The sequence below is a fragment of the Rhipicephalus microplus genome, chromosome 1 (assembly GCF_043290135.1).
Source record: "Rhipicephalus microplus isolate Deutch F79 chromosome 1, USDA_Rmic, whole genome shotgun sequence".
Taxonomy (NCBI): Eukaryota; Metazoa; Arthropoda; class Arachnida; order Ixodida; family Ixodidae; genus Rhipicephalus; species Rhipicephalus microplus.
Window position 1 is genome coordinate 289,818,702 of NC_134700.1, and position 27,689 is coordinate 289,846,390.

Genomic DNA, 27,689 nt, shown 5'->3' on the forward strand with positions numbered 1-27,689 from the left:
TGGGCAAAGAGGAAGAGGATTGAAAGAGGGACGACAGGGAGGTTAGCCAGTTTTCATGCAGATCTAAGCACCAGAAATACTTGAAAAAGGAGGAGCACATTGAAAAGAAAAAAATTGGCAAGATTTGTGTTTTGAGAAAAATGAGTTTTAAAATTAATATTAAATTTTTTAAATGAAAGATGCTATTAAATGTGATGAAGTTCGCACACCAAAAAAAATCCTTCCTGTAGTGGCCACTAAAATGCGCCAGCACTAAAAGTTTGTCACTCACAGCTCTTTCGAGCTGACTCCTCACAGTCATTTCGCTCATAGACAGGACCATGAAACGCTTGCAAAACTTTCTCCACTCCATCTAGCAGAGCCTCGTGCGGACCGCAAGCTGGGGAGCAGTTCGACAGGACTTCGAAATCAAAACAAGTCCAGTGTCGAGGGCCGCAACAGTGCCGATTCTATTGTGGCTCTTGTGGCTGCATTTGTGCCACGTACCGTCGTACATAATGGCAATGTCATCCCTGCTAACTTCCCTCACTGTGGGCTCCCTCGACCTCTCATGATTTGCACAAATGGCATTCATTGCCACATCAGGGACTTTCTAGCTGATGGCTGTGAATCACTTTGATGCATTGGCTTTTGCAAGCCAAGAATCGCCGCAAATCGGACCAACTGCTCGCAGCCCATTCCTAAAGAGTGCGCCGCCACTACAGTTTTCACATTGACAGCATAGTTGTCGTGCGAGCTACAGCTTTCTTCATCCATAGTGGAGATAAACACACGACAAAAGCATTGTTCAGCTGCTCTGCTCGGCGAGACACGGACCCTGCAAGTAGGCTTCACAGCACATACAGGCGTGCTGCAGCCGATGGCGGTCCCCGATCCATACCACGTGATTTAGAAGCCAGTCGCGGCGCCCGAAAAACATGACAAAAGCATGCTTATTTTATTGCGATAGCAATTATATGGACACTCTCAGCCGGATTTTGTTGCCGGTGTCGCCGTCGCTCTCAGTCACGATATATGTATACGTATCTATATATATGAAAATTTTGAAAGAAAAATAATCCAGAAAAAGACTCCAGCGCACGAAATCAAACATGGCACTTCTGAATTGTGAGTGTGAGGCGTTAGCCACGAAGGAGCACCTCCTTCAACATTCAAACACCGAGCTATTTATATCTACTGCTTACCGCTGGTGACGGGCATCTTTGGTGGAACTATCGTGTTTTCAGCATTACCAGCAAGATGGCACATTGACCGTGCATCACCACATCGTCACAATGCGGCAGCGCGCACTCTCAGCTCCCACACGTACTTTGCCCCGCGGAGAGGCAGTGGGGTAGACACTTAAGCGTGCGCTTATCTCGCGGTGGGGACAATTGTATGTTTTGGCTGGCCTTGGGCTTTCACCTAAACGTTTATGTTGTGGTTACCAAGTGCACAAAGCTCATGCAATCATTGCACAGGCTCCATTTGCCAAAAGGGCACGCTTTTCAGACACAGTGAAGTAACAAATGAGACGCTTATTCACGTTGATCTTTACCTGTGAGTACATTTCGTGCATCATTTGTGCGTGAGAAACGCAAGGCACGTTTCGATCTGCTTGCCATTCTGCGCGTGACCTCCTAAGTTCTTGCTATCACATTCATTGCTTGACCTTTGCGGCATAGCTGTCACATTTTTTTTATTTCTCGCACTTCAGCAGCGCGGGAAACCATCGTTATTTGAAGAGTGAGACTCGGCTCTTTTCCCCATGCGTTCGACAATGGCGAGCGGTGGCGCATTTTCAACGGTAAGGCACTCAAAGACTGCACACTTTCGGTCTTTTAACAGCTAACTTGTGCTTTTTGACACGATTTCAGAGCATTTCCAGTTGAGTATAGACATAGATTTTTTTTTTCAGAACAGTAGAGGTATTAACTTTATCAAAACAAGTGAAAACAAAAAAATTGGTATTTTTTAAAAAAACTCAAGTTTTTCGACCTGCATCTCCCCTTTATATAGAACTGACATACTTGGTCAGGTCTAAGTTGTCACATTCCAAGGTCATTACAAAAATCTGCTTCTACATATTCCATGAAACAGCTGACAAGTAAATGTTATATGCCAGACTTTTGATGCGGATAAATAAAAGCTCAATTGACATTTTGTTTGATTTATATGCCGTACAAGTTCAAATTAATCTACACGCTACACTGCAACTCTCAATTGGATGGCCAAACAAATAACTAGGAAGACTGACCTGAGGCACAGCATAGATGCAGTCAAGTTCAGTTTATATTCTGGCACATTCATAACAGAGACATCCAGATGAACGAAATTGCGATCCTGCCACCATGACACTGTTGGCTGACGGCTAAAGAGAACAAAAGAGAGGGGGGAATTTTCGCTCATTACAAAAACCAGCACCGACAGCTAAACACATTCCAAAGAATCAAAATATAACCAATCATACCTGGATTCTGTCTTGAACTGGGAATCCAGTGTTTGCAGGCCATCCTTCACAGCATCTTTCCAGCTTACTCTGGCAGCTCTCTTCGTCTTCTTCTTTTTTTTTGATGCAGGTTTCTTGTTAGTGCATTGGTGTAGAGTCGATGCCACTACAGTTGCATCTTTATCTTTGGTGCTGGAAAGGCTGGTATTGTCGCTCGGGATAGTCGATTCTGAGTGGCTCATGAAGTCAACAGCTGCTGACGTGGCTTTGGACACGTACACACCCCCTCCATTTTCACATGAGCTGTCATCAACACAACTTTTTGCAGATGATGAGGTGGCTGTAGGCAAGCTTTCACTATTTACATACATTGATGAGCCTTCTTTGTGACTTTGCTTTTTGTTTTCTAAATCTACTGCTATAGCTTTGGAAGGGCATACACCATATTTGTCAGTGAATTTGTTTCTACCGTGGCCTGGATCATTTGTTGGCAGCTCAGTAGCTGCCTCATCTTCTGCTTCTTCATCACTAACCGTGTCATCTTCACTATGTACTTGTGTGAAAATTTCTTGTAAAGCATAACGTAATGAGCACAATTCATATTCTTTCTGGAATTTCTTGCTGTCGGATATCACGGAATCATTCTCGTCATCCGATTCACTTTCAAGCACAACTTCATCCTGTTATACAAGAAAAAAAAAACAGCCCAGCAGAACTGCTATGAAAAAAATATATTGGAGATATTGGCAGTGCAACAATTGCAGTTCTTGCATGCAACTCATGCCATTCATAGGAGCAACAGTCAGAATATAATAGTGCCTATTAAAAAGCAAATGCAGTACAATACCGATAATTAATATTCTGTCAATTCAAACTGCATAGCTTCCCATGGCAAAGTTTGATGCACTTGAATAAGAAGATACTCTGGTGAACATTATCTCTAGAAAGTGCTATGAAAAAGACAGAACAGCAGTTAGACTACCAACTTTTTCTTCCACAAATCGGGGTGCTTTTTGGTGAAAGCAAAAATGCTCAAAATCCATTCACTTTGATTTAGGTGCGCATTAAAAAATCCCACGTGGTCAAAATTTCCAGAGCCCTCTACTACGGTGTCTTTTTTTAACACCCCAGAATTACCATATCATTATATGGTGGTTCTGGGGTGTTACACTATAACAGTTATTATTAACAGACTGGGGTGAAAATATATACAGTACAAATACTCTCAATGGCGATGTCACAATCACTTTCACATCAACTCATCGTCATCCAAAATGTACAACTCACGTGCATCTAAAGTCAAACCTCATTAGTATAGCGAAGTTACATATTACACGAAAATAAGCTTGTGATAACCGAAAATTTCATTATAAAGGTATATTCCTAAAGCTATATTTATTGCAAGACTGTTTTTCATTTACTTCATTATAAGAAATATTTTGTTATACCCAGGTTCATCATAATGAAGTTTGATTGTAACTTCATCTTTCATAGTACCTTCTTTTCTTTAAGTGCGCGTGTGCTGTGGACAGCTGCTGGGCACCTTGGTTTCTTTCTTTCACATCTACCCTTGAGGTGTGCCCCGTTCCAGAATGCAGCTTCTCTCAAAAATAACCACACCATGCAAGTTCTTCAGCAATCTCCGTCCCCTTTTATTACAACGCTGTGTGCACTTGCCTTTAATCAGCAACCTACAAACCCCCAATATAATAAATATTGTGCTTGTCTACCCAGTGCCTGCTCTGAAGACGATGCAGGCTGTATCAACCAAGTACATTACCCAGGTTATCAAACGCTAGTGGTGTATGCAGAAATTCGTTTTGGTAGGGCAAATGCTTGGTTTGAAGTGGGGCCAAGCAGGCAAGTGTGATCATGTCACTTTGCGTTACGTATACTGTGGCACAAAATATTCTGAAAAAGGCACGTGCCCTATGTACCACTGTGGGTTGCTTTATCAAAGGGGCTCTAGTTTGAAACCTTTTTCATTAAAATTTCTGGTACTCTTAGAATTCAATTTCACAACTCTCTATTATAAATAAATAAGTTTGCACAAAAGTAAAAAATGGGATGTTATTGTCGCACCGGAAATGTCAGCCGTGCATTGCTAGCCTTTTTAGAATTTGTTAATAAACATCTGACTCTGGAGTTTCGGAGACACTTAGGGCCACTTGTCGCAACATTATTGGGTAGTGTAAAGTTCAACTCACTTGCACAGTTTTCTATGGAACAAGGAGGAACTAGCGGGTGCAAAACAGTAATTTATCTTTGTATTACGTGTTTCGCACTTATGACAATGAGACAGAGCTATTATTTCTGTCCTCTAGTCGGATGTGCCACTGATCCACCATGTTGGATCGCTCGCTGGAATCATGGTGATAACAAAAACAGATGCGACAGTCCTGGGTGCTGCAAACAAACACCGTAATGGATGCTAGTGTTCCGTGAATAGGCATGGACGTAAAGGACTGAATAGCAAGGTTCAGTTTTGCCGATTTCATAGCTGTTGCACGAAGCAAAAAGGCAAAAGTTCTGCTAAATAAAGACAGTTGAACGGGCCGGGTAAGCGAATTACTCATATTCTCGACAGCCAGCGGAGTGAAAAAGTGTGATAATGTTGCTCTGCTGTTGAAGTTTTGAATTGCCCTAATAGAGAACTGTGGTAACCTTGACTCTAAAGCTCAGCAGAGCCTCTCACCACAGTTGACATACTTCAAAACATACTTCAAAATGACATACTTCAAAACTTGTGCGGTGGCCTGCCATGCCCTCATTCTTACATATCAAGGGATTCGTTGCAGTTCAATAATCAGAGCCGTATGGAGAGTTTACTACAGTTTGCAAGCTGAAGTGCATTTGGCACATTCAGAAAAGAATGGACCCGGAACTGCAAAAACGAAACGAAGCAGAGGCATCGAGTTTTCTGTCGGGAAATCTATATTTGGTCAGGGGCATCTTAGTGGTGTCATTGGCAAGCACCAAAACTATTATCATTGGGTTATTAAAAGAAATAGAGCAAGCTTGTGGGGAGGACATGAGAAAAGCTGCCTGGTTCACATATTTTCACATGACATCAAAATATACCAATCAATCCCACGATCTTTGCTCAAAGGGTGCCGAAACTTGGTGTAAATTCAACAAAGCCAAGTTTAATGGTGAACCATTCTTTTATAAAGAACATTTTCCATCATCTCTTATTGAGGCTGTCAAGCCAAATTGTCTGGAACTGGCTCATTTATAATTATTCACTAAATGCCTCAATTGAAAAACTGAGAACTATAGCGAGTCAGATTGTCGTGTGGAATGGGTTCATCTATTTTGCTGTTACCTCTTTGTGCTTTTGAAATAATTCAGATTTTCAATATTAAATGCGATTATCTCAAAACTTGCTTTTCTTTAGCTTATATTTCTTTTTCTCAGCAACCACAGCATATAGAGTCATAGCTTTTGGCCAGTATTTACATAAAATAGTAAGAAATACACCGAAGCAGTATTATAGCCGTGTGAGGAAGTGCTTTTCTGCAATACATCTAATGGCTATTATCGAGTGCTAATTAAGTACCTGAAAAAACATTACAAAAAATTAGCATTACAATTTACAGTGCTAAATCTACTCGAGTAAAAAAAAAGGAATTGGTCACAATCACAGTGATAATAAAACAATTACTGTAGCTCTTACGATTATGGACAAAAAAGGTACACAAATTTCACCAGGCGGGTATAGGGCTTACCCTGTTTTCTTAAAACATTTATGCTCTACAGAGCAGATGTCAGTGGGCGTGCCTTGAACTCGATGGAGCGCGATGCTTGCTTTTACTTGCAAGTTGCAATGCGCCAAAATAACTGAAAGTTGTTTGGTTCTATACCCGCAGTTCTCTTTGATGAGCTTCCTACTTTTTTTGAAGTGTGGACAGGGGAAAAAAGCTTTTGAGGGCTTTGATGGTTCAGGAAACTGCAGCTCGACACAAATGAAAGAGGGCAGTCTATTGTGACCTATGTACATTCTGCAGGCGGCTCTCTTTGCACTACCCAGTTAGGGCCAAGGGTGCAACTAGGGGGGTTGTGACTGTTTTTTGCAGCACCATTGGGGCAACATCTGATGTCTATGTGGCGCTGATTAGCGGAAAAGGACACTAGCCAGCGTTGATGTAGCTGTTATGCGGTGTCAGTATGAGTATGTAAAGTATTTCTTGTTCTTGGTTTTACACATAAGAGACGTACCTTTTGAAATGACTCATGTGGAACACTGATGTCAAAGTCAAGCTCGGGCACTTCGGTTGGTACGGCAAGTCCTTGCTTTACAAGCACATCATTTGCGCCGATTCTCCCCGAGCTGCAACTGTCGAACAAAAAAACCTCGTAGTGGCTGGTCCCTGGCCAATCTCCAGCCTTTTTTTTTGCAACCTTCAAAAGAGAAGTATAATGTGTGTCAGAAAAAGTAACAAAAAAATAACAAAAGAAAGAAACGGAACAGTATAACAGATGGCCGACACATGTCAGCACTGCAAGCATGGCTGCCTTAAGCATATTTAGCCTTGAATGTTCAAAGGGAGCACACCATTGAAACGTTTGAAAGGAGTACGCCATCGTCCGCCAAATTAGTTGGGCCTCCACAGAGGTTGAGGAGGGGAGATGTGGAGGAAATGGCATCTTTTCCTTTCATATGTAAATTGGTGTTGATGCCAAAATGTGTTGGCACTAAATCATGTAAATAAGTACAATTCGGTCAGTGCATTACCTCATCCTTGATAAAACAACTACAAAACGCCATCCCTCCAGCACTTTGCCAACCTAGCCAAAAGAACCACCTCCATGTTACTACGTCATAGGAATGTGCTTAGGAGCCCCGCCGCGGTGGTCTAGTGGCTGAGGTACTCAGCTGCTGACCAACAGGTCACGGGTTCTAATCCCGGCTGCGACGGCCGCATTTTCGATGGAGGCAAAAATGCTGCAGGCCTGTGTGCTCAAATTTGGGTGCACGTTAAAGCCCCCCAGGTGGTCGAAATTTCCAGAGCCCTCCACTATGTCTGTCATAATCAGATGGTGGTTTCGAGACTTTAAATGCCACATATCAATTAATTAGAATGTGCTTAGAGATCTCCTGCAACCTTTTTTTATATAATTTAACTTTAATGTATTTAAAAAATGTTAGCCAAATATTTGACAACTATTAAAAAAATATTTGATTCAATTCGCACTCAAGATTAAATATTCGAATTTGCTTCACCCTCAAAATTTTGCTATTCGCACAGCTCTAGAGTTTCAAGCTTGGCCCAACTCAAATTTCATCATAGCAACACTACTTTAAAAAAGCAGAAACGTGCTAGTTACATGACTATTGATTCAGTCGTAACAAAATCTGCTGAGGGTAAGAATATTCTGTCGTAACCAAGCCATATCAGACACGAAAAAAGACTCATACCTATAAATAATTATGAATTCGTTATTAATTACGAAAATCAATGCAATTCATTGTTGGGGACATAGTGGCATCTAAGCCAATCACATTGTTACATCATCACATTGATGTGTAGCATGCATACTAAACTACTAACATAAAGAACTTGAAAGACTTAAAACCACATACTGTGGCTATGCTGTCACTCTTCTTTACGCTGCAAAGTAAGTTGGTTTGTACTGCTCCATAAGAAAACAATGCAATGATTGGAGTAGACCTTGGTCACAGGAACTTTAATTGAAGTAATTTTGGTTTTAGTGCAGAAAAAAAATTTTGAAGTTGCTATGATTCTCAACTGCATGCGCTTTTTCCCGTTTTTTCTAGAACCACCTTAGAATTCTATAGACACCTCAACATAGGCCGAAGTGGTTGTTTTGCCGAGTTTAAGATTTTATTTTAGAGCTTTTGCAATGCCCGTGCAAAACAAAAAAATATTAAGAAATAGTACATCTTATGGATCTCCTCATAACACTACTATTTACTCAATTTGGCCCATTCTCTAAAGAGTGAGAAATGTAAATCTACTAATCTTTGTGAATAGTGAATTTTAGGTGCGAAGCGAATTCGAAGCGAACAGTTATGTTGGCCGAATAATTTCAAATTGAATTCGAATAGTACGTATCACATGTTATAAAGAAAAATGGACATATTTGTCAGGACCTAGCTCGCACAATATGTACATTTTTGAAATTGAAACAAGGCCTGTACAAATGCCTTTTCTTTTTTTTTTTGGTTCGAAAGAAGTGGAAACATTTTTGAATAGTAGCAGGATTTGACTTTTGGTGGAATGAAAATGATAACCTGCAAATTGTATTACGTTTTATTATTTACTGAAGTTAAAACGTACAAGCCAGCATAACAAGCTTTTAAGTGTAAAAAATATGAATCGATGTGAGGGTTTATTTGACCTTGAAATGGGGCTTCGCAGCTGTGCGGCTTTTTAATAAATAAGTTTTTTTCACGGTTTAGCACCCCTTCACTGCAGCGATACCACCTTTTACGGGGTTACACACAAATCAATATACACCTATTTATTCATTACGAATACTGCAAAATTTTCAAGAATTTAGATTCGAATCAAAGTGAAATTGAATACTATTCTGTTCATTCGAATATTTGCACAAGCCTAAAATCTACCATAAGGAACTATGCTGTAATAAAAGCACGATGCTCGAATAATGCAAAAAAGCAAGTGTTCAAAGAATGTGTGAAACATTCAGTTTAGAGAAATTTTCTTTTCCTACCTGGTTTTCTTGCACTTTGTGAATTTCAAATAGTAGTAATGTGGACAAAAATTTTTACAGCTCGAAATGTTTTGGGTAACTACTGTAGAACTATAATGAGTAATTTTCTCAAATTTTCTTCATAGAAATTTATTTTTGGCGAGCGCCACAGTTGGCTGGAATGTCCCGCATATCATATTTTGTAAAAAAAAAAATGAGCATGTTCCTCATAACATAACAAACATGCAGGGAAATTTTTTTTAGTTAAAACAAGGTATGTGGAAACGTCATTCTTTATGGTTCAAAGTGGGTGCAACTTTAATAGTAGCAGAATTTGACTTATGATAGAATGCAAGTGATAACCTGTAAATTGCATTATGTTTCAAATTTACTATACTTGGAGTATGTAAGCTGGCATGAAAAGATTTTTTAAGCTTAAAAATGATGAATCAAAGTAAAGGTAATATGTCCATTTCACCTTAAAAAGGGCATCCCAGCAGTAGCAATTTTCTTTAGGAGCAAAGCGAATTTCAAGCGAATAATGATGTTGGTCGAATAATTTTGAATTGAATTCGAATAGTACATATCACATGTTATAAAGAAAAATGGGTATATTTGTCATGACCTAGCTCACACAATATATACACTTTTAAAAATTCAAACAAGGCCTGTACTAACGGCTTTTTTTTTTGTTCAAAAGAAGTGCAAACATCTCTGAACAGCAATGAAACAATGTTTACAAAAGTTACATGCAGTTCATGAATGTTTATTCATCAATTTTGAAGCCTACAAAACTTCAATAGCTTGAATTCATATCTATGTGAATTTGAATGCACTGTAATATTCATCCAAATATTTAAAGTGCTCAAATATTTGCACAAGCCAACTGTAAGTTTTACAATTCCTTTAGCACAAATCGGCTTGCACGGCCTGACACCATAAACACAAATAGTAAAATCAAGCAAGTTTGGCTACAAGAAGGGAGGCTCACAGCACACATAAGTCACACGAAAAAAAAAAAAACATTTTCTCGCACTTCCAGCACATCACAGCCATAACGCATCCATCTTTGCTCTGAGCAGCCTGTAGTAGGGCTTAGCGTACAGAAATATTACAATTGAATATTAGTTCTTGAATTTTCTTGGACATGAATATAAAAAAAAATCATAGCATATCTATGGGGTGAATGATGATAAGTAGGCGAAGCTTCAGAAAGAATCATTGGTAAACTGTGAATCTTCCGTGTAATTCACCCAGTAGACCATCATTTAAAGACTTGAGAAACACTGTGTGTGTATGCCGTGCCGTTTGGGCCTCCCACTCTCGTATGGCATGATCTTGGCAGCAGCGGTGGTGCGCAGCTTCACGTCGCACTTCTGCCTCGCGGGCTCGCACATCGAGAATTTGTCAGCGAGCGCGCGCTGCCGCCACCTTGCGTGCTCACCACTCTGCAGCCTTGTCCATCCGGCGACTCCGAGCATGCGCCAACAGGAAACGAATTTTATTACAACGTTCCCTTTAGCGTACGTCACCACACTAAATCGAACTATTGCCTTCCACCAATGACACGGGCCATATGTGAAATCATTCTTATTTTAACATCTCGCATCCTTCATGATCAACTACAAGTACCGCCATCTAGTGAACACTGAAAGAACTAAACTAGCAGAGGCTACATGCTACTACTACAACTGCATACCTCAGAGGGTGTAGACCCACGCCTTAAGGAGCTTCGCCCCTAAAATTTATGAAATTTTGAAGCATTCGAAAGCAACAAAACATCAGAATTACCACCTTTCCCCGAAATATGAAACCAGTCCTTGGTGAGGGTGGCTGGGGTTGACAGTAGATTAACTTAATGCTTAACTACAGGCATAATTTTTACTTTTTTGGCATATAAAGCTATTTATTGCAACATTGCTTTCCTCGGGCGAAATAACCAATGTAAAGAGGAGGTAATAAGTTACCAGACCACGCTTCCATGGGAATACATGGGACGGTGACGTGGGAACTTTTTACCCCCCTTGTACATGTACACAAAAGCAGCACTGTGCCAACAACTCTCCCTCCCACCCCTACTTTCCTTTAAAATGAAAGCGGCCCTTGCAGAGGGACAGGGGATAAGTTTAATGTTGAACACAACACCATGCTTAGTCTTTAGCATGCAGTGCCACTTGTAGCAGCACTGCTTTTCTTGGGCAAAATAAAGTAAACGTACGTGCATACAAAAGCAATACTGCACTAACCAATAGTCTAATTACTGTCATAAAAATACTAATGATTTGAATGATGCTTGCACTAAAAGTAAGTAAGGTTCTGGCTGTTTCTCTGAATGTGCTGCACTTGAAAGGAACACCACATTCATTGTCCGTAAATAGCTATCCACCTGAATCTACTAAACCAATGACATTAAACGAATAAACAAATGTTAAAATGCATACTGCATATGCCACAAAAATATCAGATATTTATTTATACATACACGTGAAATAACATGCTTTATTTCAATGATTGCTACACTTTAAGGGATTTTAAAAAAGGGTTGACTAGTAGCCTGAGAGTGTTAGTGATTGACGATAGATATTTACTAATGCAGTCACTGAGCAAACGCTTGTAAAACACCCCAGAAAATAAACAATTGTGCTAGTACGATAAAAAAAAAACAACCAATGGAATCCAGTCTAAAGAAAGTTGCCAAGCCGGCTTAAAATAGGACAGGTGGTAACCCTACAAAAGATGTATTGTACTCTAATGCAACCTGCCTGACAAAGTCGTTTCACTGCAGCATTAGGTCACTATGCCATGAAGCCTCCTATACAAAAAAAAAAAATCGCACTGCTCTGCAAAGCCACACGCTTAAAGGGTAGTTGACTGCAAAAGCATATGCCATACTTCTAGCGTGGCACAGAAGCTCTTATGGGCCAAGTATGGCAAATTTAAAGTATGAAGCATTTTACAACTAACGAAGAGAGACAGGTTTATTTACAGAAAGGCAGAGAGGTCGGCCTGAGCGATACCACTTACACTTTGCAAAACGCTACTATTCCAATCATGCTAGTGTCCCAATTCACTTTTAAATCATTCTATGCTAATTATTATTCATTCAAACACAAAAAAAGTGCTAGCTGCACGAGCCAAGCCTACTTACTCGGAGACACAAGGCGCGGTTGAAATCTTTATCATAGCCAAAGTCTTCGAGAACGCTCTGTGCCTTTGGACTCCACTCCCCTGACGTGGGGCCAATACCAGCCAGGCTGCATGAAAGGGCCTGATAGGGCAGCAGCAGCATCCATGGAAGTGGCTCTAGCAAGTTGTTCACACAACAGGTTTCAAAATCTCCGTAGTCATGAAAAGAGACAACAACTTCTTCGTCATTGAGAATTTCTTTCACTTCACCACGATACCAGCTGGAACAAAAAAGACAGAAAGAAGCTATCTGTACTGAGCAGCAAAACAGCCAAGGTTCAATTAACAATGGCCCCATCTTTACTTTTCTTGTACACTACTCACGAATTCAATGCAGCCTCAAAGTTTTTACTTTAACAACTGGTATGTGCTATTGCTCGAGATAAAGGCGTCATGTTGCATTTGGTTTAGAAAGATAATGTTAGCTAAGATCTACGCATTCAAGCCGAAATTACAATATGATCTGAACTAAAGACAATGAAAGCTAAAATATGTGCGTTTCTTGGCACTAAATTGTCCTGTTTCAATCCATGAGTACTGTACATGTTATGAAGATGTTTTTAATCTGCTCCGACCAATCATTACGTGTTGTATTACTTTTCAACATGTATATTGTAAACATTACATTTTGGTTTACAACACTATAAAGTAGATTGATGCAGCTATACTATCCAGAGGACGAATTTCCATGCAAGACTTCTGCAAGATGTCTTTATCTGTTCTTGCTTAGGTGATCTAAGTCAGAAGTCACATGCTTACAAATGCCAGCGAGTGGCATGAGTGTGGCAATGTTCATATTGGTGCCACCTTTGTATCCTTATTGCATACATGTTTTGAGAAGTCCAGTAATGCAGTGAAGCATGAAATGCGACAGCTGTTCTTTATTTACTACTCAGCGAGTACAAACACTTACCCATTGTTGCTGCAACGTGCAATGCAGAGCACTCCAGTATGCACAGATTTCAGCTTTTTAAGTGTTTGCCTTCGTACTGCATTCTCTATGTTCTTCTCAAGCTCATCAAGACTGTAAAAAAGGGGAAAAGCACTGTCCCTGTATGATGCGCAAGCACAGCTTTCTACATGGAAGGTCACCTGGTGCCAATGCAAGTTTATTAAAGGGTACAGTGACACTATGTGAATGCTAGGGCATGTGTGCTGGAGCCTACAATTTGATGTGCTTAACAAATTTTTCATCATAAGCTTCAATCTTTGCCTTCCTGTCTTTCAAGTGAATGATAAGATGTGGAATGCTTGGTATGTCTTGAAGCTTGCTATCCTGTCTGACACCTTGTACACACAGCTAAAAAAAATCAAGCTTCTTAAGATGGAGGTTACGAATACCGTGAAAACTTCACCAGTTCCGAATTGAGTTATGGCTGCCGGGTCTCTGGTTCACAAAAACGCTCTTTTAATGCAATTGACATCCGGTTTTCTCATACTACTGTATTATACTAATATTCTTGTGGCAGGTACTATCTGCATAGAAATGAATTCTACAGCAACTATACCTTGTATAAAAGGTGAACCTTTACTTTGACAGTAAACCTTTACTTTGACAAAGTTTTGATTCAGCAAATATTCTTTTATTACAATAGAAATTTGCTTTTATAATACTGTGACATTATGCTTACATTCTTGTGGCAACTTTTTTCTTTGTAGAAATGAATCCTACAGTGGCTATACCTTGCACAATAAGTCAAACTTCAGTTTAATAAGGTTTCAATTTCGAAAAATAATTCTCGAGTCATTGTGAAATAACATATTTACACGATTGTAAATTGACCCCTGAAAATGGCACAGCATAAAAAAGAAAATAGAGGAGCGTGAGCACATTTTATTTAAAAAAAAAAATGCCAGGCCTGCACGGAAGGCATAGCACAGTCACAGCGAAAGCTAGAGGAGTGGCCTTTGAGAGCCTTTTTTAAACACTCATTGGGTAACTGCTGCAAGCCCACTTGCTTGATACCCACTACGGCATTAATAACAAAATTTTTAGGTAGTAGGCCAGCATTTGCTATGCTATTTTGTGTTATTCTTCTGAGAAGCGTGGTATTCGCTAAACACTTGCAAGGTATTTTGTGCCAATTGTTTATGCAGTGGCTGACTACAATGAGGAATTATGCCTGATGTGGGTATGCACCACAGTTAATAGATGAACAAAAACAAGCTTTTGTAATGGGTTGGAGCATTGGACGACCCACTCATTATACTAGCCGCATTGTGCGATGACTGGTTGTTCTTTGACTGTTTTAAAACATCTTATAATTCATATTAACACGATTGCTTTCCCGGCATCAAGCCTGCCTAAGTCAAATTTGCCAAAAAGTCCCAAGCACTAGCGTGGCTCAGTAGTAGAATACAGTGTTGGCACTGAGCGGACCAGGGTTCGAGCTCCACTGTGTCATTGGTACTAGGTTTTTTTTTTAAATTTTATGCGATGTGGTTACAGACACTGGCGGTGAAGGTGGACAACTTCACGACAGTATTGGTGGCTTCACGACAGTATTGTGCTTCACGGTGGATGGCTTCACGACAGGTGGCTTCATGACAGTATTGTGCAGGAAAGCTAGCTTTGTGGAAATATGTGGAGATTATTTTTAGAAAGACTTCACAACCAAAACTGGTTTTCGATTCTAGGTCAAACCCCCATCTCCAGATTTCAAATTGTCATAATGGCTCAATCTACAGTAATGTAAATATGGTAAACATAAATCTAAAGCTCTAAAAGTAAATGTTGCTGTGGAAAAACAAACAGGTGGATAGAAAAAAGAAATGCATTCCCGATAAGTGTAGGTGAACAACAAATAGTTTGCTTCTGTTACGTACTTTGTGATGAATTTGCATGGTTGTACATAGAAATGAGAAGGAGACATGACTTTCCACAGGAAAACATGATTGTAATCCATCGTGTCAAGGTGTGTGGTGCACGGATGCTTTAGAGTAGTGTCCAATCGATTGTTCAAACTGCTTGGACCTTCCACCTCTGCAAAATGTCACGGAAAAGGTCACACATCAGGGACCATAGAAGCTGATCAAGCACAGATTCACAATCCCTCAAGTGGTTCTCATCATCAAAGCATAATTAGTTCAACAAAGTGTATCGACAGTTGAAAAAATAAACCTATGTAAATTTTTTGGAAAAACACAGCATTCGTCTTTACCAAGAGCAAATACAAACTAGTGTTTTGTATATTACATTCGTACCTGCAGGAAGTGCAGGCACAGTCACTCCAGCATCAGTAGCCATCTTACGCAGCCTCTCCATGTGAGAGGGGTTTGTGTTGGCAAAACCTTCTTTAACTAGGGTGGTTCTCATGTTTTGTAGGGACACCCGAGTGCCAGCAAACCGCAGCTTCTCTTGGAATACGAGTCTGTCAAGCCACAGAGTATTGCCTAGGCGCAGCACAATCTGGAAAGAAAGAAAGACAGGAAAATGCAAAATAAATTATACAAGCATACATCTTATAATTCTTATTGTATTTGCCATTGCTGGTAGATGAGTGCATATGCTCCCTCATCTGACAAAAAAAAATTGATCATGCAATTTATATAGACAGCACTATATACAATTATCATGCATCCACCCGTGTTTTGAAATATCAACTCACTAGTCATAGTAAACTGTGTTTTTGGGCATACTATAGTATCATTACCCAAAGACACAAGCTACTCGACCAATCATTAATTCTCACTGGTCTGAAAGAAGAGTCAGTTTCAAGGTAACATACATACTGTCGTAAAAGGTTTCTGATGTCTGTATAGTACAGTACTTAGACAAAAGTCAGAGATCAGAAGAGTATGCTACTATTTTAATTAGTACATTAATTAATGCTTGGCAATGAATATGTTCATCACAAGTCACTTTGCTTTTATATTGCACTTCCCTTGCATCACAATGCTGCTATATATCTTTGTCTTAATGCCTATAGCATCATGTTAAACAGCAGCATCAGATGGTTCGAAAACTGCTGCGAACTAGAAGTGAACATTTCATGCTCATACTATCTATACATGATGCAAGCAAAGCACAGGCACCTTTCTGCCTAAGGTCAGTCAAAGATTGTGCAGCCTGTCATTGATAGCCAATTTCACTTAAGATCATTTAAATACATTTGTTGCATGAAATGTAGTGCATAAAGCTTCATGACAGTTGCGATAAAAGGTGAAGTCTTCTAAATGTGAGCAAGTTCAAATAAAATTCTTTAGATGGGACTTAATCACATGAAAAGCTTTTTTTTCTCAATTCAAAATGTATGTCCTTAATTTAATTATTTGTCTATTCAATAGCTTAGGTATAATCATGAAGAAAAATGGCAAGAACAATAGAAGACTGCAGTAACAAAAGCACAATATTAAAAACAAGAAACAAAGTGGCAAAACAGCACTAAACAAAATATTCTTAATTATGTGAATAAAAGTGGTGTAAGTTCAAATAAAATTTGCTTTAAAACGACAAGAAAGCAACTTAATCTTTTTATAGTGCATGTGTACTTTTTCATGCAAGGCATAGATAGTGTCCTAACATGACCGAATACCATATGTCTGTTTGCATCTCAGCACAATGTAGCCAACTGCAGGTTAAACAATGCTTTGGCACAATGTAGCCAGGTACAATTCACAGAAATGGAGTTACAACTTTGGCAAATTATGTTAATATGGAAGGATTGAACCAAAACAAGATGTCCTCAGAAAAAAAAAGTTTTTTACCTCGCCAACAAGCTCCTTTCTGAAGAAAAGATTATGTGCCCTGAAGTCAGCCTGAAAAGTCCAGCTGAGGTCACCGTCTGGAGGCTGCATGCCACAGCAATACACTTCCACTGCCAGCGGCCTTATCATGGTGAGTTTAGGTGGAAGATGGAACAGTCGAGATGCAGACACAGTGGAGTGGCCGCCATAGTCGAGGTGCGTAACGGTCACGCTGGCTGGTGCTGAGTTGCTCGAAGTCACCGAAGTTACCTGAAAACAATGCACAGAAAGACAAACATAAGTGCTGTAACCACAGAGGCTTTATTAAACATAAAGTCCTGTCCTGCAAATGAGTTCTGCGGACAGAAAACTTAACTTGGTCCTCGCAAGTTGCTTCTTAATTTTAATGTGTGTAAAAAACAATTTTGCTGAAACAATCGGGGACAATCTTTGAAATTCAAGTTATAGATTGCTGGTAGATCTACTAACTCCCACTGCTAAACCACTCATTAAATATGATGATAACAATGTCTCTGCGGTAACGTATTTTGCACAAGGTGTTGTTGGTGAAAAGCATTTATTTACATTAGAAAGGCATAGGACCTTTTTAAAAGTCCCTACAGACAAGGTGGAGTCCCTATTTCGAGACCCCGTTAGATAAAGCCGCCGTCCTGGTTCTCGGGACCAAGGCCTGCTGGGCCTGAAGGTCTGGGCAGCCAAGCAGGGTTGCCTCCCAGTCCTCTCGCCTAGGGTTTGGGTTAGGGGTAATGGCTGCGTTATCTTGGCAGGCCCACATCATGTGGTAGGTGTCTGCCACCTCCCCACAGTGCTGGCACTGTCCTGTGACTTTTTACTATGGCAGGACATAGCATTGTATTCGTCTGGGGGCGAAGCAAAATGCGCTCTTCTGCTTTCCTCAACCCCCTTGTGCTGGGTAGCTTCGTGTTAAAAATCGGTGGTTGTTTTCTTTCGCTTTCTTAAATTACTGTCCCTAATGAAAACTCAACCTGGGTCTCGCAAGTTTGTTCTTAATATTGATTTGTGTAAAAAAGCAATTTTGCTGAAACAATCAGGGATAATTTGTGAAAGTCAAGTTATAGCTTGCTGGTAGATCTACTAACTCACACTGCCGAACTACTCATTAATTATGATGATAATAATGTCTCTGCAGTAGCATATTTTCCTTCAGGTACTGTGTCAATATGCTGATACACAGTGTACAGTAAACTCTCAGTAAACTGAAATCACTTCAATGGAATCGTTTTCTAAATGAAACAGCTGCCTTCGATACAGTACGTTACGTTTTATTTCTTCTGTGCTGAGAGCACCAGTGAAGTGCAATAGCTCAGAAATATGACAGGCAGCATGCACCAATGTTGCCAAGCATGCTTCAAGTTTTGCAATAAAGAAACTGCGATGCGAAAATGCTCACCAGAACTCTCTCGTACTGGTTGGCACTAGCTTCCAGGCCATAAACTTGGCCAACTGTAGGTGTGGCCTTTGCGTCGAAAGGCACACGGTTTTCCACATTGGAGAAGTACTCATTTAAAAGTGACTTGGCTTCCTGAAGCTCCAGGTTTTCTTTCACCTCTGGCTCGTTACCTAAAGAAAGTCATCAATAGTCGTGTGCACCCAAAATATTCATCACTTTCAATAAGCCATCTTGATTTCACACAGTTGCTAAAAATCTAAAAGTTGATCACTGTAACAAGAGAAGCTGACTTCACCGATTGCTGAGGCTGCAAACCCATTTATCGTAACAGTGACTGCCATTCTAAACATTCTTAATTTAGTACAGAGCTTCTGCAGTCATCTTCAAACTTCTTGAACCCAATGGGACAAAGGTGACACAATAATAATCACTGCATGAGAAGAACAGTGGTGTAACTGAATGATCGCAATGACGATGATTGTGCACAGATGATGCTTTGACAACAGAAATGTCGTAGTTTTTGAAAAATGACTACATAAGCCTAAAGGTCATGACGATTATTGTGCACAGATGATGCTTTGACAACAGAAATGTCATAGTTTTTGAAAAATGACTACATAAGCCTAAAGGTCATGACGATTATTGTGCACAGATGATGCTTTGACAACAGAAATGTCATAGTTTTTGAAAAATGACTACATAAGCCTAAAGGTCATTGCTGATACCTGTAAATCTGAGTGCTGCAAATATTGTGTGTATATATATATATATATATATATATATATATATATATATTCAGCAGGAAGTTCAAGGGGTCTGGTACGTATAAAGAACACAAGCGAGTACACGTACGAAAGAGCAATACTTTTATGCCAACGTTTCAGCCGTGGCACGGCCTTCGTCAGGGAATGACGAAGGCCGTGCCACGGCTGAAACGTTGGCATAAAAGTATTGCTCTTTCGTACGTGTACTCGCTTGTGTTCTTTATATATATATATATATATATATATATATATATATATATATATATATATATATATATATATATATATATATATATATATATATATATATATATATATATATATATATATATATATATAGCATAAGTGCTATGGTAAAAAGAAAGCACTGCACAGTTCCATTACGCATTGATTGATGCATAAGATGTTCGGGCAGACAAAGCTCACATTATAATGCTCATGCAATATTCACATTAATAGATGCCATAGCTGCTTCTCAAAAGAGATACCAAAAAAAAGTGGGGAAAAGTTAAAAAAAAAGTTTTGGGCAAGTTTTACAACTTCCTTTGTGATAACAGTTTATATGAAGCTACACTGAATTACGTTATTATGTTCCCATTTGCTGCACCTCCTAGGAACATTCGTTACGTTCTTACAAGAAAAGCAGCACCACCCTGCGTTTCTCAAAGGATCCATATAAAGTACTTTCGTTTCATTTTATCCGGTCTACAAAGAAGAATACAAACTATCAAAAATTAAGGCAGCTTTGCAGTAGTGGTGCCAAGCCTAAAAAAAGTGCCAAAATGGGTGGCCTGACTTGTTTCTTTGTTTTCCTTTTTCACTTTTCTTTCTCTTTGTTCATTTCTGTTTCTCTCTATTTCTTCCTATCATTCATTCTGTTTATTCCTTGCTTCCTCTTTCTTGCTATCTCTCTATATATTTCTTTGATTCTTTTTCTGTCTCGCACTTTCTCTCTTTTCATGTCTCTTCATTTCTATATCTTCCTCTTTCTGTCATTCTACCTTTTTTTTCTTCCTTTCTTTCTTTCTCTTTTTCTCTGTATTCATTCTTTCACCCATCACACGCCAGACAAATCGATGCACCTGTTCTGGGAGCAAAGCAAAAAATGAAGAAGAGGACAAAGAGAGCTGAAGAAGAATTCGTGATGAAGTATCTGTGATGATGATGGTTCTGTTTTGGTTCTAAATGGCATGACAAGAAGCTTAATAACTCTGCAGTATAAAAGGATAATTGTCGCCAATCAGCAAGCATTGAGACACTATTAAAAAAACCCGTACAAGTTGCCAAGGAAGAGAGATCACAGTTGAAGGAAAATGTTTTCTTCAGAACATGGGACTACTATATCTTTTTTGTAGTAGCTGTTTTAGCAACTGAGCATGCGGGGAGGCACCTAAGGCTTAAATAATTTCTACAGCACTGATGCACTTAATTATTACATGATAAGTTTCACATTCTGAGGATTTCTGCCAAACTAATCAGGCAACATAAATGCACTTAGGCTTGTAGCAATGCAAAGTGCCCGAGAATTCACTCCGAAAGCAAGGGTCCTATGCGGAAAGATAGAGATTAATGTGCGCTGTCACATGCTACCAGGTAAAACCGGCACTTCGAACCAAGCTCTGTGCACACATACCCTGATATAGCACACACATTCTCTCTCTGCCTGAGAACGTACAACAACATTTCTATACACTTGCAGAGCTTTCATTCCCCAATGAAACATTTACATTTTGACGCAAGTGTTTGGAAATACACCTTACCACTTGCTGGCCCAGATGGCTTATTCCACTGTTGAAGAATCTGTGCGTAAAAGTGTGAAGCGCTTGTCACTTTCGTTATTGCAATCCGAACACTTCCCTGACTTGGCAGATAAGACCAGCATGGTGCATGGTCTGTCTCGGGCAGAATCTGGTGTCGGTATGAGCAGCCACTTTCACTTGACTGCCTTTCACAACGGCCAAAAGCCTTGAGGTTGGGGCACAATGGCAGTTCAGCACTAGATGAAACTCTCTGGGAAAAAAAAAAAACATTTCGCATTACTGAAAGTATAAATAGCGCATACAACACTGCCATTTAATGTTTGCCCTTCATTAAACTGAAGAAAAGGAGTAGTAGTTCGGGAACACTGGTGGTGTGTACAAAAAAGATGCACAGCAGTCCTTAGTACTCGGCTTACGACACCAGCACTCCCGAATGCATTTTATCACCTTATGAATCGCGTGAATGCTTACCTGCATGTGCTAGTCCTCCTCTATGTACCTCATGAGCTAAATGCCTAGACAGATATGACGTGGTGTTTATCTAATTGAAACCACTTAAAATGTGGCAATTCCGAGATGCAATTTGGATTAGGCTACTACCTGTCAGCCAAGATGGCAAGACATTAAAATGGCAGTTGTGCATTGCTTCTTCTGCCGTCACATATAATACCAGGTGTCCCATGCAGCTAAGTTTAAGGAAATATAATTTTCCTAAAGCCTGTAGGCAACCAAGATTTTTCTTTTTGTTAAAGTCATGCACCTTAAAAAAAATTATATTTCCGACAGTGGCTACCTCTAATACGTTCAAAAAGCTACTACTAATATACAACTTGTAGGACTTTCCTATAGCTTTTTTTTTTATTATTACTAAACCTTTGTCCAAAATGGATGGGACACCAAGAATACAGTAGATCCTTAGTAAGCAAGAATCTCTTCATCGAAATTGCTGATTAAATGGACCAACTGCCTCTAACATTATTGGCTTCAATATTGAATTCTGAACCCCTGTTTGTCTCTTAGTAAATGGAACTTTTATTAAAAACACATTTTGCTGGTCCCTTCAGGTTCCATTCATTGAGAGTCTACTGCGTATAGCACCAAAGTTGCACATTATAGCCGCACAGGTAATGCAGCCACCACGTGCTCGTGCGACGCCCATCTGGACTGAACATTCACTTCAAGTACATGACACACCCTAACACAAGCTACTATTCCTCTGCCGTTTTGAGCAACACACAAAATTAAGTGGCTATTCATTTTCATTTGCTGAAAGCTCGTAGGCAGAGAAATGGTCTACTACAGATATATACAGTAATAGATAATATAGTGCATTTAACATACCATTTCCTTCTCTTCAGAGGCTAATTGAGCCAGTCCATCAGGTACCTTACTACCCAGCCTGTTTAGGAACTCTACAAGCTGTACAGAAATACTCCTGTTGTTGCTTGATAGTATCATGTGGACTACTGGTCGTTCAGAGGTATAAAAATCGTCCTAAAACATGCAGGCAAAAAAGAAAGTGGCATCTGTATGAGTGGTGAACTGATTTACAGCATAAAACAGAAAAGGGCATCACTCACAACTAACGTTATTCTTATGAAGTTAGTTTCGTGTCCTTTCTATATTTTATGTGCATCTTTGTGTTTCAATGGGCACGTGCCATTTAGCCATACAGCAAGCATTAATAAACTTACCAACTGCAGAACCTTATTCAAACCACATCCTAAATAAAGCTCACTAATTGCTTTGCTATAATAGCTCATCATGTATGCAATCCCCATTAAGAATATTTTACTAATAGGCTTGAAGAACTTTGGAATCAAGTGGCAAGGTTTATTGGCAATAATTACAGCCCACACTCTAGCACTTCTGAAATGAAGGCCACTTTGGGGTGGGATCTTCTATGTGTAAATACACAGAAACTAAGGCCCAAATAATTGCACCAAATATATAATTGTAACATTGGTATCAACCATTAAAACCACCTCCTCAAATCAGATATGTTATTCTCTCGCTGTAATTGTGATAACAACAAAAAAGATTTCTACCTTAACATGTAGAGCCAACTTTTTACAACTCATTTTTTTCTCACACTATAAAAGATTGCTACAGTTCAAAAAATGAATTGGTAAACATTACATGTGAAATCACTCCTGAAGTAACAGATGTAAGCCAGTGCTAATTGTTTCCAAAATCTATTCGTGTAATCACACTTTTGCTTTCTTTCGATAATGTTGCAATGCTCTTTGTAAGTAAGTGTACATAGTGTACGTGCTAAATACTGTTTTCTTTAGCGGTTATGTTTTCTTTTCTTTCCCTCTTGTAATGCCTTTATGCCAATGTAGATATTCTGTAAACAAATAAATAACGGAGGTACTTTTGCGCTTGAACTACTTTTCTTAGTCAAATAATAACCTTAATAAACAAAGAATAAGCCCAAGTGGCCTGAGCTGTCAATTACGGAGGCTGAACCTTCTTGTTAAATATGGTCTATGACATCATCTACACTTGCTCTATTGAGCATACGTTTCCCACCTTCCAATATCCTCAACATAACCATAAATATAGCCAGCAAAATGGTCTGGCATGTTCAACTTTAATGTTCTAGTTCTACTTATTCCTTTTGCTTCCAAAGCCAGTGAATTAATGGGTCCTCCTATATTCAGCGCTTTCTAAAGCTAGTAAGTGGTGGCAGGTCAGGTAGCCACCACAGATAGGTTCCTGGAGGAAACATCGTTGCACAATTCTGTGTAATGTGTACTGATGCCATAACCCAATTTAAAGAAAAAAAAAAGAAGTGGCAGCAGCATTTGTCTACTTATCTAAATATTCTTTGATACATTACCGATGGATGGCTGTGGTTACTTGTGTTTGTTTAAAGGTGCTTTCATGATGTCTTTTATTGTTCTTTTTTGTTCTGCTGTCTCCCCCTCCTCCCCCCCCCCCTCCCCGTCTAATGGCAGGAAGAATGGCAGTGCCTTGACGAGACAGAATAGGCTTCATGTTCTATGCCAGATTGTTCCTGATATGCAAATAAGGCATGAAGTGCGCAAAATGCAAGGGAACGAAAGTGAAAAACAATGGGAGGTGCGAAAGGTGTTTTGTTGCCCTCCACATACCACAGTACATTAAAGCTTTTTTTCAGTTTGAAACATCTGCGAACTGAAAATACTTGAGATCAAAACATGAATTTTTGTGAGATGTGAATACATGTATTGTAATGTGTTTTCTGTAGGCCTATGGAAATAGTAAATTTTAGGCTCAAAGCAAATTCTAAGTAAATAGCGATTTGTTTCGAGTACTACATATCATATATTATAAAGAAAAATGAGCACTTGTCAGGAGCCAACTAACCTGCACAATTGATAAATATATTTTTAATTAAAACAAGGCGTGTACAAGTGTCACTCTTTTTGATTCAACCCAAGTGGAAGCATCTTTGAATAAAAGCAGTATTTGAGTTACAGTAAAATATTACTCATAACCTGTAAAATATGTTAGGTTTTAGAATTTACTATACTTAGAGCATACAGGCAGGTATAACAAGTTTTTAAACGTAAGTAACTATAAATCAGTGTGAGGGTAATATGTTAACTTCGCAGCATTGCAGATTTCATTTTGGAGAAGCGTATTTACGGTACAGCACTCCTCTACTGCAGTGAAACCATCTTTCCAAAAGGGTTACACGTGGATTAATATACACATATTCGTTCATTTTGAATACTTCAAAATTTTGAATAATTTAGATTTATACAGAAGTGAATTTCAATACGTTAATACTGAATGTTCAAAGTGCTCAAATATTCACACATGCCTAGTTTTCTGGCAAGCACTCTGGCAAGGCGCTTTCAACTCGGATAAAGAGGAGTATTGCACGAGGGTGTGCATTGGCTGAAAGATGCACGGTATAGAGAGCATCGCGGTGCAGGCGGCAGCGTATGGGCTAAGGAGCTAGCTTCAGAGCTTACCTTATCTCTGAAAGACCGCATGTGGTCAGCAATGCACGAGTATCGAAACCCAAAGTTGAACTGGGATAATTCAGGTATGTCATAGTGAACAAGAACGTCAGCATCCCGAATGTTGGTCAGTGGCAGAACCTTGTCCTGGATCACAAGGATGGGCATGTCGACCTTGGTGTGTTCTGACGTCCATTCGCTTGACACTTCTGCGCATTCAGCAGGACCACTCATTTGACGCTGACCTCACACAGGCTGCCCAATTTTCAATCTGCCCACTAATATCTGAGGTTTCTGTTCACAGCCAAATCTTTAGGCAATTGAACATTTGTACTTGTGTAATTGTCATCAAAGTTCTCTCAGTGAGCTTGTCTATTATCAGGAAACATGTTTACATTAATACTTCAACCCTAATTCTGCAGTTTTTAGAGACTAGTAGATTTCGCCAGGTTGCTGAACCAAAAAGAAAAGCTTTCGAGTTCCGCTCGCTTCGGAGTCAGCTTTGAAGTAGAAATGTAATATAACATAAAGCAGTAGGAATTAGTACTCGTGAGTTCTTAGTTAGGAAACAAAGAGAATAAACATATTCTTCTTATTTTTTTTTTAAGCAAATGACTCTGGTTGGCTAGCCTACCCAGCAAATTCACTTGAGAAAGAGTTAATTTCTTTTATTACATGACACAAATCGATGTGGCAAAATAGTTCAGCAAAATGCCACAAAGTTGAAGGACTGTTATGAGAGCAATATTTGTCCTTGTAGCTTTATGCTACAAACCAATAGATGTCAATGTCAAATTTTAAAGCAACTGATTTCAGTGCATGCTACATCCTGCAGCACAAATTCATTCAAGCACCCTCTTAGCATCATTATTTGTGTTCCAAGCATCTAATACAGTCATATCCCATTATAAAAGACACTGATATAACACACTGATAAAACAGAAAACGGGTATAAGGGACACCAAGGTGCCTGCATAAAAATACAGGTAAATAAGAAAATGCATACATGCTACCCTGCTTATAATAGTGACCTCATATAAAAGGCGAGAATCGCTGTCCACTGCATGTCTCTTATAAAGGGTTTAAACTGTAACGCTGAATTCAATTGGTTGTTCACATTAAGATTTGGATGAACAGGATTAACAAAAAAGGCCACACGGTCACGGTCATATATGAAGTGCTACACAATACATCGATTAATTAAGAAAAAGCAACACAAACTGAAAGTACATGCATGCTCTTTTTTAAGATTTATGAAAATTGCATGACATTTAGCATAATAAAGAATATGCCAAATATTGGCTGTAAACATCTTGAAGGGCAAGCAGTTGGAATTCAGTTGCGTAACTGTAACGTGGATGCACATTTGCAACTTAACGCAGAATAAAGAAAACAGTTGTGAGCTTTCTAAAGCTTATGAGAGCTCAGAAGCGATACCTTACCAGAGATCTTGGCCACTGGAAGCTCATCATGAAGAAGCAGGGAGTACAGATCTTGCGACACCAGCAAGTGATGTGCAGCAATGGCCGTCTCTCTCTCTGCAGCGCACACCACCACTTTCCGGCTGGCATTGCCTTTTACAATATCTGCGTGAAAAATCCAAAATGAGCGCATCTGCTTCAGCGCGACAGCAATGAACTACTAAATGGGCGTGAGAAAAGTGCAACTCACTCAGTAAAGCATCATTCTGTGCGTGTGGTTCAACATAGCAGGCCAATGTGGGCACTGCTGCATATATGGCAGCCTCAGAGAAGGACGAAAGTATGACCAGGGGAGTCTGCTGCACTATATATGTACGCAGAAACCAGTCCAGGCCACTGGTCCACATAGTTGAGCAGACTATTATTTGAGCAAATTTGAGGCATGACTGGCGTTTTTTCTGGCACTCCAGAAATTCCTCAAGCACGGCAGTTACCTGCAGAGAAGATAGTACTACACTTTAGTGCTCTATGAAAGCACGATAACGGTGCACCATGTTTTCATAGTACACATAACATTATATGCAGTGTGCTGAGTAAACCTCATGGGACTCCTTCAAAAGGCTCAAAAACTACATTTTTCATGAAACCACATCTAATGATTTGCACACTAAGACCTCAGACAATATTTTCTCATTTGACCAACATAATACTTCATAAAACAGATACAAAAATTTAAGATTATTCTTTTTTTATTAACAGGTCGACATAACCTTATCTTTCTGGTGATGTGAGCACACTAATTGTTACCTTTATACACACAGGTTTGCGGCATCTGAAAGACTGCAGATTGTGCGTGACCAAAGTCGTCAAAAAATGGGCAGTATAGATTGTGCATTGCAAGAATTACCCTGTGCACTCTACATTGGTAGTGGACAAGGTTTTGACAAGCAATTTCAGAAATCCACTTGAAAATTATTTTTTCAAGCTTCTTTATTATTTATTTCAATACCTACTGGAGCCCTGGAAGCAGCGTTTGAGAGATCTGACAACTGACAATTTAAAAGAAAATTACACGAACTTCTGAGGACACACTTCACAGAAGGGCACTTCCTTCAAGTGTCTTCCATAAATTACAGTTATATAAATGAAGGATCAGAATTTTTCAAGAATATGCAAACTTTTGAAACAGACCTTGCAGGCGTCTTATGCTAGGCAGACTGAAATTTCTGCAGTTTTTTTAGCCACATATTTAGTGACATTTTTAAGACTATTTTTTTTCTATATTAATTTGGTCCTTATGCTACTTTTTTAGTTTGTAGACTTGTGCTAGCCAACTGGTTTTTCACTGCAGCAGGCATAGTTTCCTATATATACACTA

General features: G+C 39.4%; 1 protein-coding gene across 4 annotated transcripts in view; it reads right to left on the reverse strand.

The window, feature by feature from the left end:
* The window catches only part of LOC119160144 (uncharacterized), a 54,584-nt gene that overhangs the window by 5,470 nt on the left and 21,425 nt on the right, over positions 1-27,689 (reverse strand). For all 4 annotated transcript variants that reach the window (XM_037412854.2, XM_075865112.1, XM_075865114.1 and 1 more), the window contains 14 exons: positions 26,562-26,805; positions 26,333-26,476; positions 24,903-25,099; positions 22,276-22,428; positions 20,935-21,184; positions 18,411-18,580; positions 17,000-17,248; positions 15,497-15,701; positions 15,119-15,275; positions 13,206-13,316; positions 12,255-12,513; positions 6,647-6,829; positions 2,450-3,108; positions 2,237-2,350 (listed from right to left, as the gene is read on the reverse strand). In XM_037412854.2, coding sequence (XP_037268751.2) covers positions 2,237-2,350; positions 2,450-3,108; positions 6,647-6,829; positions 12,255-12,513; positions 13,206-13,316; positions 15,119-15,275; positions 15,497-15,701; positions 17,000-17,248; positions 18,411-18,580; positions 20,935-21,184; positions 22,276-22,428; positions 24,903-25,099; positions 26,333-26,476; positions 26,562-26,805 — 3,095 coding nt within the window. The remainder of the gene's footprint in view (positions 1-2,236; positions 2,351-2,449; positions 3,109-6,646; positions 6,830-12,254; positions 12,514-13,205; positions 13,317-15,118; positions 15,276-15,496; positions 15,702-16,999; positions 17,249-18,410; positions 18,581-20,934; positions 21,185-22,275; positions 22,429-24,902; positions 25,100-26,332; positions 26,477-26,561; positions 26,806-27,689) is intronic.